This window comes from Balaenoptera physalus, assembly GCF_965194825.1.
Source record: "Balaenoptera physalus genome assembly, chromosome: 4".
NCBI classification, from domain to species: domain Eukaryota; kingdom Metazoa; phylum Chordata; class Mammalia; order Artiodactyla; family Balaenopteridae; genus Balaenoptera; species Balaenoptera physalus.
The window spans coordinates 78332348-78347155 of record NC_138891.1 but is presented as its reverse complement, the minus strand read 5'-3'; the positions used below and the strand labels follow the sequence as shown (position 1 = coordinate 78347155).

At 38.2% G+C, this 14808-nt stretch overlaps 2 protein-coding genes and 1 long non-coding RNA gene across 3 annotated transcripts in view; 1 reads left to right on the top strand and 2 right to left on the bottom strand.

Moving 5' to 3' along the window:
- Positions 1–314: 314 nt before the first annotated feature.
- Positions 315–4029, bottom strand: WDR5B (WD repeat domain 5B; the record flags this gene model as incomplete). Its single annotated transcript, XM_082459499.1, has 1 exon — positions 315–4029. The coding sequence occupies one exon, from the start codon at positions 4027–4029 to the stop codon at positions 3040–3042; it is 990 nt and encodes a 329-aa protein (XP_082315625.1). The 3' UTR covers positions 315–3039.
- Positions 4030–4739: 710 nt separating this feature from the next.
- Positions 4740–12654, top strand: LOC309659640. Its single transcript, XR_014262897.1, has 2 exons — positions 4740–4858; positions 12214–12654. It is a non-coding gene; the product is annotated as an uncharacterized lncRNA (long non-coding RNA).
- Positions 8588–14808, bottom strand: part of KPNA1 (karyopherin subunit alpha 1) — a 76742-nt gene continuing 70521 nt past the window's right edge. Inside the window, exon 14 of the mRNA XM_082459488.1 lies at positions 8588–13782. Coding sequence (XP_082315614.1) covers positions 13595–13782 — 188 coding nt within the window. The 3' untranslated portion in view covers positions 8588–13594. The remainder of the gene's footprint in view (positions 13783–14808) is intronic.

Here is a 14808-nt window from a genome sequence, read left to right as displayed (position 1 = left end):
CTGGTTTGGGGAGGATGTCACTGTACTGACGCCAGCAAGCCTGAACCTAGAAAAGAAAGCTCGTCTGAGAGAAGAAGCTGCTGTGAAGGCCAAAACAGAGTAGCAGAGATATCCATGTTGGCTGGATTTTGAAAATCTAGAAACAATGTTGCAGTAACAGGCCTTATTAAAATGAATGTGGTATGAGTTCCCTAATTCTGCTCTAGAGCTACAAATAAATTTTCTTAAAGAAATGACTTGTCTATATTTTACGGCTTTGATCCAGGTTAAATGCAGCCTCAGCTTTTTTGAGAAAATGAAAGAATGAAAAGTGAGACAACTTACTTGAACTTTAATATTAACTCTTCTTTAGAGAGTCAGGTCCCGTATCTTACTTTAATTCCCATTACCAAAGTGACATCTCCCCGGAAGCCAAATGGTTTCTAGTTCTGCATTTCTCTCTCTTCTGTGTCCTCATTTCTGAAGCGATAAGGAGGGCCAGCTGAGTACACTGCCCAGGTGCACGTTGGAGCGCTAACCTTCCCAAATGCCCTGGTGTTTCTCAAGAGCCCTGGGAAGCAGCGAGACCACACTATGCCTTTGTCAGGCGTGCTGGTAGACAGAGGCTTTTAGGAGAACAGTCTTTGAAAAAGTCCCGGCAAGGTGATGATGGAGGTCTGGCCACAAGTTTCTGAGGATTTTGAAATCCCAGCGCCATGGAGTTGCTTGGGGCCAGCACAGTCACCTCTTCTGCTCCATGGCTTACAATTCCCAACCGGTCCTTTTCCTTCTGCCTTTACACTAAATTTCTCAGTTATGAAAATCTATCAAATGCATTTTCTTATTAAATTAGTGTTGAAAAATAAGCATTTGCATCTGGTATGTATCTTATTTACAGTTCGACGAGGGTGCCAGGTTGTCTCACACTTAGGTATGGATGCTGGTTTCTATTTAAGTATTTCATTTATTCTCATGTGCTTCAATAGTATTAACGGATGGCAGGTCCGCATAAACATCCCAACCTGCTGGTTCTCTTCAGAGGGTTATAGCAGATTAAAAAGTAATATATGCAGCTGTTTGGGAATTTGGTTTAATAAAATACTCGGTAAAATGTAATGCACCACTCTACCGACAGCTTCATAATCTATCTGATGATGTTAATTGTGTCTGTCTATATACGTCACAGTACTCTGACCTTAGCTTCATTTTAGATATCAAGCTCTTCGATTTTTATCACTTGCAAATTTATCATCAAAAAGCATTGCTTTGTATACATTTTAGCAGATTAGTTTTTCTTGATTATTTTGGAACACATGTTACATCTTATCTAAATATGGGTTTTAAATATGGGTAAAATCTAATGTACTTCTTTTTAAAAGTGTATTATCTTTCTTCATAGAACAATACCATTTTTAACTTCTAAAGAAGCATTTTAAAGTGTTGTATCTTGGAGATATATTGTAATAAAATGTATGATTAAGTCAAAGCTCAAAAATGCTACCATGCAGCAAGAATTTATATAATCATTTCTCATTTTGTGTCAACTCTCCTATTCAATAACTTATAGTGACTACCTCTTTTTGGGTTAAATATAAATTTCATGACCAGTATTTAGGACCTGCCCCTATCTAATCCCACTTCTCCCAGTACCCTCACTTATTAACTTCTTAGCAGTCACTCACCTACTAGTAACTCTACTATCTTATATTGCTTACAACTTGTCAAGCAAATATTTCATGAGCACTATTAAAAGCAACAAGGGCAAAACCGTCTTCTTTTGTATTCTATAATACCTACTTTCAATTAAGTGATCATTGTACTATGTTTTGCTTAATTCCTAGATTATTTTTTCATGTTTATCATGTCTCTATAGGTAAAATGGGCAGAAAACATTTTCCACTTTATATTTCCTGTAAGCCCTGTTTGAATAAAGTTAACATGTGAGGCTATGGTTAGATACTTTTAATCAACAAAAGTAACAGTATAGGGATTGACTCCGAAAACTTATTGAAAGCAGGTAAGGAATGAAGTTGTGATGGTGGTATAATTCATTGTCATTCATCAAACATTACCTGAGTCCCTCCTATATACAAAAAGTGAGAATACAAAGATAAATAAAACATACTTGACTCCGCAGAGCTCATAGTTTACCAGACACATGGCCCATGAAACCATTACAACACAAATTGGTAAATGATATATTTTGAATTTTATAACAGAAGCTATAGCAAGAAGCAAGAAAAGCGAATTTAGCTGTCAGGCAGGCAGCCAGTGATGGTTACACAAAGTGATGATTTTCTGAACTGAGTCTGTAGCATGGGTAGGGTTAGGTCAGACCTAATGGAAAGAGAGCAGCCTCATACAGACATTGAGCTTGCCCTGAGAATCAGGAGAGGGCAGTCTGACAAGGTAGTGAGAGGTCCTTCAGTAAAATGCCTTTATAATTTTGTTCTGGTTTATTTTTACTTTTTATTTTGATAAAAACTTAAAACTTTTAGACTCTCAGAACAAACACAACCATTGCTTATTTTTCCCAATTTACAAACTTGATTCCATGGACCATTTCACGTCCCATCGTGTAGGCTATCACTTAAAGTGTGTGAGTGGCATCTGACATAAATCTCCAATCCACCACCATCCTAGGCTTATTCTCTTAATTCATCTGCTCGCCCAAACCAAATACCCTGGAGTTATTCCAGACTCCCTTGCTACCCTCATTTAATCAGTCATCCTGTCTTGTGAGCCTTACTTCTAAATTTTTGTCAAATACAGTGATCCTCTAGAATAGTCACTGAGAGGAACAGAATGAGAATCTGCTCAAGGACAGACACAAGAGATTAATAACAGACCTCAAGATTAAAGTCAGAAACCCTGGGATCTAGACTTGCTTTTCCAACTGTGTTGCTTTGCAAATTGAGGTCTTAAAATCTTGTAATTCAAGGCAATGTTTAAAAAAAAATACAAAACCATTCCAAAATTGAGAGGAAACCATCTTTTATAATACCTAACCTTTTTTTTTTTTTTGGCCGATTTGACTCTACTACTTGATTTCTAAAGGGTTTAATTACTCATCCATAATTTAACTGTTTTGTCATTTCCTAATGCTGCTGATGCAATGATGTTTTCTGTAGGATGACAAGCTGCTGAGATTACGACATCTGTATGGCCTTGTAATTTCTGTACAATCTCTTTAGTCTGAAGGTTCCAAATGTAAACCAGGTTATCCTCTGAACCAGACACAATCCACTTTCCACCAGTAACTGAAAAACTGGCAAATATGCAGTATTTCTCGTTCTTGTGACCAGTATATGTCTTCAGGCATCTGCCTCTGCTGTAATCCCATAGTTTAAGAGTATTGTCCAAAGTTGCAATGAGAATATATTTACCATTTGGAGAAAATTTTACAAAAGAGACAGGAGGGTTATCATCATCAACAAGTGTTTTTAAACACTGACCTGATGCAGCATCCCAGATTCGACAGACACCATCATAGCTACCTGACACTATCAAGGACCCGCTACAATTAAAGTGAACAGCAGAAACTGGGTCGGAATGAGCAGACAAAGTCTTAAGGCACTTTCCTGTTTTCACCTCCCATATTTTCATGCTCTCATCAAAAGATCCTGAAATGATGAGGTTAGATGGTGGATTGAAATTACAGCAAAAAACATAATCACTGTGCCCTGTAAGCGTTTTCAAACATTTTCCAGATCTCACATCCCAAATCTTTAGAGTTTTATCATCTGAGGCAGAAACAAGACGACCGGAATCTGATGACCAGGCAACATCTGATATTTCCAAATTGTGTCCTTTAAGTGTTTTCTCATGTTTTCCATCATAGGCGCCCCAAATTATAATTACTTTATCAGCAGAAGAACTTGCCAGCCATTCTCCATTAGGACTAAACTTAACTGATGATACTGCTTCCGTATGTCCCACCAGAGTAAATTTCAGAGCATAGTTTGGTTTTTCAGACACACGCTTGCTCGGATTGGCTGATGAAGAGAGAGCCGACTCTGCTTTGGCACCTCCTGACTCCTTTGTAGTCATGACTCTGAAGCTCGAAGTCTGTAGGCTGGCTAGATGTCCGGTCCTGAACCAGGCAGCCAGTATTTTGGCCCTTCTGTCCAGCAAAATGAAGATAAAAAACATCGGACTCAAAAAAAAAAAAAAAATCAACAAACTAAAAAACGGTCTTTTAGTGACAATTTCTGGATCGTTTTTAAACTACAATATACACTGATACAGCAGCACGGCTTGGACCGCTTCAGTTTTTCCTCGCTTCTTCCTCTGTAAACAAATACTTGAGAAATACTATTAAAAGGGTCCTGTGCGCTGTCGGCAAGTAAGGTATTACTGCTGGGTATTCTGCGAATGTATAAAGCGGTCCAAAGCTGCACGCGGAGGGGTGGGGCGAGGCGGGGTGGGAATCTACAGAAAGTATTTCTCACCGCTCCTCCCCCCAGCTCTGAAATGTTTGAGACTACTGAGCACCCCTACCCGCCAGACTTTAGGTACTCTACTTGAGCATGAATGAATCACCGCTTTAAACAGATTTCAGAAGCTAAGCGAAAACCTGCGTGGGCTCGGTTCCCTGAGGTCCAGGCCTGCGGCTCACTCTCCTCACCGCTGCGTAGCGAACTAACGCGGGGGCAGCACAGCCGGGCGCATGCGCAGAGGGTGCCCCTTCCACCACCACTTCCGAACCGAGGTGACTTGTGGGGGAAGCCCCCTTGCGCTTGCGCAAAAGAAAGTCCTGAGGTTTTCTTCCGGCCTTCTGTACCCTTGCCCTCCACGCGCGAGCAGTGGGCTGCGTTCTTGGGCGAGAGGGAGAGTGAACAAGGCTTCTACGATACCTCACTGGCTAGCGTGGGAAGCAGTGAGTATTTCGAAGAACATTCATTACTTTTTGGAAACCGTGTGACGAGAACGGACTGAATTTTGCGATGCCCGTAGCTGCAGGGTTAAGCCCGCATTTGGATGTAAGGCGCTCAGACCGCGCGTTTTTTAGCAGACCGGGGCCCACCCAGCGCCGATGACTGCGTAAGCTCCGGCTGCACAGGTGGCTTTCATTCTGTTCTCCTCCACCTGCTGTGGTGTAGAGCCTGGTGGCGGGTACGAAAGGCTGCAAGTAGGCGAGGGGGACGTAGCTAAATTTACGCCCAGATTGTAAGACTTCTGATTTAAAAAGTGTTCCCTAAACGTTTCGGGAAGGATAAAGAATATGTGTTAGGGGCCTTTAAAGGCCAGTGCCCAGGTAGCCCGACATGGTAGTGCCGGGGGAAATGAGCAGACGTTTGTCTTAGCACTTCCTTATGGTTTAAATTTCCAAAGACAAGGAAAGTTCAGATCTGCATAGGTGCTTGGAACGGAAAAGGTGGAATGGGGTAAGAAATGTGTAAGGTTACTCGTAACTAGGCTTTAGCCAGCCCTCCCTACTTTTAAGAAATGATTAGTGGCTGCGAAATATGTGAAGGATACATGCTTTTCAGGTGTAAATTACTCTTTAAACAAGAATAAGTTTACCAAAAATGGAAGCCTGACTAGTTTCTCCAATCCTGTATAGTCTGTCCCTTGGTATCTACAGGGAATTGGTTCCACGACACCCTCCCCCCCCGCCCCGCCACACATCATACCAGAATCCACTGGATGCTCAAGTCTTTTGTATAAAATGCTGGAGTATTTTCATATAACCTACTCACATCCTTCCCTATACTTTAAATCATCTCTAGATTACTTACTTACAATACCTAATACAATATAAATGCTATGTACATAGTTGCTAGGATGAAGCAATTTAAAGTTTTGCTTTTTGGAACTTTCAGGATTTTGGGGGGAAGATTTTTGATCTGTGATTGGTTGAATGTGAGGATGTGTAACCCACATATAGGGAGAGTCGATCGTAATTGCGCAATAAAGAGTGCCCAAGAGAGGCTGTTAGTGTTGTTTGAAAGGTTTTCCTGGTAGCCAGTTGAAGTGAAGACGCAAATGTGTCTCAGGATGTTTTCTGTCAGTCACCAATTAAAGCTTTTGGAAACCAAGGGTCTCCTGTCGTATACTTACTGGGGATAATTTAAAGTCTTGCTTTTATAAGGCACAACAGCATAACTAGATCACCTAGAATAAACTGTAAAAACCTCATTACTTAAAGACCCTACTACTCTAGTTTGGAATTTAGACAGGAATTGTCTTAGCTAGTGCAAATTAACAGTATAAACACAATGTGGTGCTGAGAATGGGAAGAGCATCTTTAAAATGGTTTGAAGCATCCATTTTTATACATTATCTTAATCTCATTAAACTCCACCTCCTCCCTCTCCTTTCCTCCTCCCATTTAGGGAGGGTTATCACTCCCAGGGTTAGAGTGATTTTTACTGGGAAGCTTAGAAACACTCTAAATAACTCATTAAAAAATAAATTTAAAAGCACTTCACAGAACAAAGCATAGGCTTTGTTTCAAAGAATATAAGTAAATCTGTATTTTTCCAACACAGAGTAAAGAAAGGCAATTAGACAAGGTAAACACATGGTCTGAGGGCTAAGATGGGTGTTGGTACTGGAGTATATTTAGCCCACTAGAAATACCACAAGCATGAGGGGGAGAGGGGGCACACAATTAAGAATGTGTTGACAGAAATATCCAGAAATGATTTTGCGTCAGATTTTCCCAAAATTTGAGAGATTTCAGTATTAAAATTCATTTCTTGGTGTCTGCAGTGTTTTTATGAATAGCATCAGGAACTCGTGTAAAGAAACAGCTATGAACATAACTAGTTAAATCTTTATTCATAAGTCATGTTCTAACACTAACATGTAGTCCTAATACTGTAGTCTGTATGGATTAGGACAAAGCATTAGTTTACTTCCTTGGGCGGAGGGGAGCGTCAGCAACTGTGGAGTGTGTAGGAATAGGGAATACTGATACAAGTAAATCCACAGTGGCTGAAACCATAACTAGAGATTTGCATTTGGGGCTCTCAAGCAAAATTCCTTACTCGGTACCGTTTTTAATGATTTGTATTTTTGCTACTTTTAATCTTCACCAGACAGGTGATTTGGAAGTTTCTCTCCCATTAACGTTTCTTTAAATTTCCCATAGAAGTTTTAGAACTGAAAGTCTCATCTGTGGTTGAAAGGTTTATTCTCCTTGCCACCCAGTAAAGTTGCAATTGTAAGAAATATTGCCACAAATGGGTCTTTTTTTTTTTTTTTTAATTCTAAAAAAATTGGGGGTGGGAGGTGGGTATGTGTGTCAGACCTTAAACACGGCCTGGGAGTGATTCCTATACTAAGGAACAACTTGACTGACGTCCTTCGTAGCAACTGATTACCAAATCCAGACCTCAAAAATCAGGCATAATAGAACTCTATACATACCCAGTTGCTTAAGACCACTAGCAATTTAAATATACAAGCATCTCTTTGGGCTGAATATGGGGTAGCCATGCAATTTATCTAAACTGAGACTTTTTTAAAGTGAAACGGGGCACTAAAATAATTAACAGGTGTTGATTTAAAAACTGGGACTGCCCCCAGCAAACCAGAACAGTTAAGTGTGGACTTCCCAAGAGGGCTCTCCTCATTATCAGAAGTTAATCTTGGAAGATTCTACACTCTTTGTATGCTAATTTGCACTCCAGCCTGCCCAGATCTCTGCCCACCACTGTGGTCTTCTGGGTTTCTATTTTCTCCTTACCCATAAATAATGCTGGGGCCAAGAGTTTTAGATAGGGCAGTGCTCCATATTGTGGACACCTGCTGGGCTCCTTTGGCTTCCTCAGGTTAAGTGGGTATAGATAAAGGAATTTAGAGTAATTTCATTCTTTGGAAAAACATTCAAGATCACAGAAATGACCATTATTGATTTTAAAATTAGAAAAATACTTTTTTTCAAAATGGCAAATGAAATAGGGGCAACAGTCATCTAAGCTAGCTTTAATAAATTTGTAAACCCTACAGTTGTGTACTATGGATAACAGTGTAGTCTGCAGGAAGTAAGACTGTTTTAAGATTTTGTTTTGTTTTCAGAAAAAATACCTGGTCAGTGGAATCTCTCAAAAATGGTAGAGAAGCAATCACAGAATGAATAAATACATCTTTCTGTTTCTACTGATTTGTCACTTAAATTGGAAGAATGTATAAAGAAAGTATTCTCATGCAGCAATACATACAATGTGTAAAAATGAAAAATCTCTATTTAATAGCGTAAGGCAACCACCACTTCCACATTGGTTGGATATAATTGGCAAAAAAATTTTTTCTTCTTAGAGTATGCCAGAAGAGACTGATGAGCTATTTCTGGTGTATATATAAACATGGGGTTGATTATATATTAGTTACCCTGTAAAATATACCCATTAACTTTTCTCAGAAGGCATAGGTTTTTTGTTTTTGTTTTAATATAACAAACCTGTGTTATGACAGCGTTTGCTTTTGTAAACTTCAGGTCAAATTATGTCTCCTGAAAGGGAACTACATATAAAGCACTTAAATTTTGAGACACTAAAGAGTTGTTAATCCTTGTTTCAAACAGCAGCATAAAGGAATTCCTTTGAGCTTTCTTTGGTAACCAAGTACCCTTTACTAATATCACATAGATGCACATTCCTTCAGTCATTTAATATTTATTGAATGTCTACTGTGTGCAAGGCACTCATCCATGGCCTGACCAACCACATTCAAGTACAAAGAATCATTAGAACCATTCCAAATCAAAGTGTAAGAACACTTTGAAAAAGGACATAGAGTGGTCAAAATGACGAGGTAAGCAGAACATACTCAACAACATACATTAAAAGGTCATTTTTTTAAATTTTGGACACTCCTTGTGTTGACACTCCTTTAGGAAGTAAGCTGTGTTAAATTCACATCCATGGATGGCACTGCTTTCTATGGCAGCATTGTTTGTTCCAAAGCCTTTCCCTCTCTGTCAGTACTTCCTACATTTGAGTTTGTTGAATGGAACATGTTTCTGAGTTTAGCCATTATGCTACTAAACTCAAAATCAATCATTTATATATTATTTTTAACTTGTCAGGTCATACAGAATTTTAGCACCACAGAAGGGGAAAGATGTTTGGACTGAGAGGGTCTACACTCCCGATTATGTAACCTAAAAGCAATTCATACCTGATTTAGTCATTTCAAGGGGACTGATAAGGAAGAACAAGAAAGAATGGCCCAACAAAACAAGAGTTGGCCCCGCTGTGGTTGCGGTGTCTTGTTCTGGGAATTCTTGGCACAGAACACCACCACTGTGACTGCTGCTTTCTTCAAGACACACAACCTGCAGGGCTTTTCCCCACCTTTAGACAGTGTTCAAGGGCTGTGACCTTGAGGCAAAGTAAATTCTCCTAAGTGTTGATTTTGTCACTGTAACATAATGACAATTATCCACCTCAAAGAGCAGTTGAAGGATTAAATGAGAGAAAAGTGAAAGCCTTCACTTAGTCAAGCACCTGGAACACAACAGTGGTTCAAATAGACTAGTTGCCTTTATGTGACCTGTAGGAAAACAGACTGGGACTTCTTGTCTACCCCTAGCTGAAAACAGAATGGAACTTCATCTACCCTTAATCCTTTCTTCTTACCCCAAACTTCCAGATGAATTTTATGTCCAGTAGCAATCTGATATTTTTAGAATCAGCATATAATATTTATTTTACTTTATCACACATTCTTCTGATGCTCTGGTACCCATTGTTACTACCTATCCTTTTCTGACAATAAAGCATGCTATAGAATATTCTCCAAGTTAGAGCAGACTTACTGTACTAGTAGTACTATATCTGCCTTCAATTACTTTAGCTTCTTAAAGATATATATGTAACTTTAACTTTTGATGATAGAAAAAGATAGCCAAGAATATTTCTCAGCTGGGTAGATATATATTTACTCTGCTCACCTCACAACAGAAGAAAATGGTTCTGTTAACTTCAGATGGCAAAAAATTCAGATTTGAGACTTCCATATATAGGTATACCTGTCTCTGCAAATGAGCAAATTTTGGAATGCAGGAGGTAGAACATAGTAAATAAATACGAAAAGCAAATAATACCTCTTTCTAAAAGTGGATCCCTTTTCTTTAGTGAAAATCACCCTTAGACATCACAATTTCTAATATATGTAAAAAGCCCCAAGCCCTTAACAACAGCTATAATGACTTGCCTATTGATATAAAAATGTTCACAAAATTCATTAGCGAGAAAGAAAAATTCTTCAACCTGAGGAAAACTCTTTCATAATGCAACCCCAAATTGGGGTATTAAATAACTGAAATATTTATTTAGCACTAGAGAAGTAAATTCATAGTTGCCCGTGGGTGGCCATGTACAACAAAGGATAGTTGACAAAGTTTGATTAATAAAATATACTACATATTTTTTCTTATGCAAAGTCAGCAACAATCTGGAATAATTCAGATTTATTATGGGATAACTGTTAAAGTTTATATCTGTAACAATAACGATGAAAAATGACCCCGAGCCCATTCAGCTTTATCTGGCAGATGGAAGGAACTATCCTAGGGCAATAGAATTTTCAAAAACAGTACAGCTGATATAAGTTAAGTTTAAAAGGGTTCTAATTATTTAGTGACAACATGAATTAAAAGTGTTCCATGGAGAACTCTGTCTCCTCATTCTCACCATTCTTCGTATCTATCATCTTTACCTTTCTTGGTGTCTCTCAATCTGGCTGTTATCTACCTGCTGGTCCTTCAGATACAAAGTGCCTTTACATCCCAAATGTTATCAATGCTTTTTTTCCCACTAAAGTTCTCATTTCAAAGAATACACTTTGAAAGTTTGGAGGAGGAAGAAAAGGAGAGGAAAGTAAAATCAAGCCACTTCCCAACCACCCCCCATCAGTATATATTAAACTACAGAAGAGTTTTCCTGTGTTGAAATTAGCATGCTTTTGTAATAAGTAACATCTTAGTGATAAGATTATACAATAAACTGAAACTAAACTGATATAATCTGCCAGGTAGAGAACTAAAAACAGGACAACAGCTACCTCCTAAATGTCATTCTATTACCAAAAAGGCTGCTTTATCAGTTACAACAGTTATGCTGGGATTTAACTTTTAATCAATTCCAACTTTTATATTTAAAAAAATTCGTTGCAAAAAAAAAAATTAGCTCGTATCTCATGGCTCATGAACTTCTAGGACACGAGCAAGATAAATTCCTCTTGTTTTAGACAGAAAATAGACATTAGTTAAATGGACTTTCTTTGTTTTAATTAATTCATTGAGACACCTGCAACTGCTAGCAAAAATTCCCAACGTATGCTCTTCTTGCTAACTTGGGGAAACAATTTTGTTTTATATTTTTTCCATTCAAATTGGTTTATCAAAACGAAATTTTTTAAATTATCCAATAGAAGGTACATGATTTAAAACATCCTAGAGAAATGATGTGTTACCAGTAATTTACAATTTAAAAAAACTCAGCCACGAAAAAGTCAAAGCTAAAAAGATTTTTACTATGAATCAGTGTTTCTATTACCCTTCTGAAAGAAGTTATATTTTAATGTGATATAAAGGCAACATTGAAAGTTTTTCTTTAAATTAACCACCTAATTTGTCCCTAAAATTACAAAGGATCAAAGTCTTTTACAGGTCAAGTGCAGTAAACTAAAATGTTCTTTCAGCACAAAGCAGCACTAGAAAAAGTAACAGTTATAGATGGGAGTTGACTAGTTTTGCAGTGGCTGCTCCATCAATAACAGACAGACATCAGACGGTATCCATCCAGAGCACAGACACAATTACAGACTAGATGCAAAAAATGCATCACACGCTTGGCTGATCAATGTCCTCTGTCTTTGTATCTTTCTACTTTGAATGAAGTGGATTTTTTAAAGTTTAAATCAGATCACATAAGTTGGCTGCTTAAATAACATGATGAGGTATGAAAGCTCTGAATGTCCCTAAAGTTCAGCAGGATTTACCAGAGATATAACAGCTTGTCAGGGGAACTTCCAAATAGTTACGCTTTGGGGTTATAATGAATTCTAGAAGAGGACAAAATTAAAGAGGTTTAATAAAAGGATATTCTCTGAAAAAGTGAGCAACTTTTCCTTCAGAATTCATTTTGAACAGCACATCAACAAAAAATCTTCTCTGATAGTATATCCCAACATTGAGTCAAGATGGCCAACTAGCACCAAGAAGTCGTATTGAACTCAGTTGCAGTTCTCTTGGCAATTAAGCTTATTTTTTCATTCCAGTCTGAGCACAAATGTGGATCACTGAAGACAGTACTGGAAGCGCCATTTGCAGGTAGAGATTGCAGTCATCATTAAATGAGCCAGAAGGTAGAACTGTTTTTATTTTATGGAGGGGACTTGACTGGGTAGTACTAGTAGGAGATGAAATGAAATGAAATGATTAGGGAACAATGAGGTTGTAAGAAGAAGATCACTGCCCTTATTTGGGTTAAACAGGTCATGTCCAGAAGATGGTTATTTAAGATAAGGATGCTACTTATGTGCAGCATGAATACATTAGAATCCAGCTGCACCTAACTAAGGGGAAAAAAAAGAATTCCCTAAGTAACCTTTAAAAGCATGTGTTACTTGCCAGTCACAGAGAGGAAAAGCACCTAGGGTGAACTCCAATTTAATGAGGACCTTCATCAGGACCACAAAGCCTGAAACATTTGTTTTAATGCAGAAACACAGCCTCTAGTCACACTGGTTAAGTTTGGGAAAATCAGAGGGCTTTTTTTTTTCTATTTGTTTTTAACTTGTTTATTGAATTACAGGATACGGTTTCGATCACTAAGGATTCTAAATCTTCATACCAGCATTAGAATTGAACCACTTCCAAATCCTAAGACACATAAGACCGAAGAGAAGCAACAGGCATACAAATTAATATGTGCCCCTCTCCTTTTTGCTCTAAGGGCTTCTTCAAACCAGTATCACATTTAAGAGTCAAAGTGTTAATTCTTCAGCATTCCTGACAACTAGAAAGCACATTCACTGAAGGCTGAAGGTGAGGGAGCGGATGGTTGAATATCTGTGGAGAATGGCGCCAACAGAGGAAAGAAAACCATCCAATCTCAGTAAGGATTAATGCAAATTTGGCTAGAAAAAGCCACCAGGTAATCCAAGGGTTCACTGTGGAAGAACTCATGAAAAGTACTCTGAAGTACACAACAGGTCTAAACATCTCCCTTGTTGCAAGTAGTTGTGTGAAATTCAAGATAAAGGTTTAGTCTCATCTTTTAATGTCAGTATTTTTTCCCACATTAAAGGGAATGAGGAGTCCTCTTTTTTCCCCCACACACAAAAAAAAGGGAGCCACATTATTATGTGTATATTCCCATGACTCTATAATATATAAGTGCGGATCTCCAAAGCCTAGGGTTTTCCATAAGACAGTGGGCCGTTCTGGTTACCCTTTTATTAGAAGGGTATTCCACCACAGAGAGCCAGAGGTTTTCCAGATGTGTGTAAGAGAGCAGGTGCGCAAGGCAAGCAAATGAGCGCAAACAGTATTATGGAAAACATTTGAGAAGTTAGCTCCATGAGGACTGTGGGCTCCACAAGAGGACTTGACTGGGTAGCCTGGTCTGACACAGGGACATGAAAGCAGAGTATTGCTTCAAAGCTGGAAACCTTCCATAGGCGCCTCACACTGCTGGAAGATGTACTGCTGCTGGCTAAGGTCAACCTGGGGTGCAATGCTGCTGTCTTCATCCTCAGTCCCGAAGTAATGCTCAATAAGGTCAAAGGCCTTCTGGTAGATCTCTTGGTTTTCATGACTCTGTAAGAATTCAATTTTATCCAGACCTAGAATGAAGAATTAAGAAAAAAATCTGTTGTATATCTGTTGGAAATTCTAATAAAACTATATTTTGCCATGTCTCTTTTCTTGACATAAAAGGAAGATTCTCTATATCTCATAAGCATCTTGCAGCAACATAGAAAATATTGCTGGGATTACATCTGAATAATACTGTTGCAAACTGACATCTTAAACGTGTGTGCAAGAAACAGCCAGTCCCCAGAAGCAGCCGTTTCCATAACAGTCACATCATCCTATGCCCAAGGCCAGGAACAGAAGTTCTCCTATGGGACTGTGTCTGTGGCCTAATTTATTCTTTGCTCTGGTTCTATCTACCTAGGCTCTGAGCTATCCAATATCATTTCAACAAATGTGTAATATCCTTAAATCAATCAGAATCAATTTCTATTGCTTAAACTAAGAAGTCTAACCAGAACAATCAGCCAACACATACTCCTCCCTTTAGTAAGTTCAAGCACATCTGAGCTAGGCTTTCTTTTACCTATAGCCATAAGCAATCTAACTGCTACAGCGATACTGGAAATAAATGTTAACATTGCTCAAAAAAAAATACATATTCATATATGTATCCATATTTATATATATATATATATATATATATATATACACACACACATACAAAAATTAACAAAACTTCTATGGCAAAAGATCTGGGTAAAGGAACATTTGTCTTTTCATACTTTCAAAATTTCTTACACTAAGCAGGAACATAGTTTTTTATAATCAGGCCTTTAAAAAATGGTAAACTGTTAAAGTCATTTTGGAAAACAATTCTGCATTATCTGATAAATTTGAAGATGAATGTGCCCTATGATCCCTAATTCCAATTTTAGGAATAAAAAACCCTAGAGCAGTGGTTTTCAATCCTGGCTATGCATTAAAATCACTTAGGGAACTTTAAAGTACAGTGGTAAACCAGTGATTAAGAGTATAGTTAGAACTGAGATTGGAAGAATGAGGAAACGAAACGGCAGATAGTGACTCTACTGTTTCTAATGAAACTCTTAGAA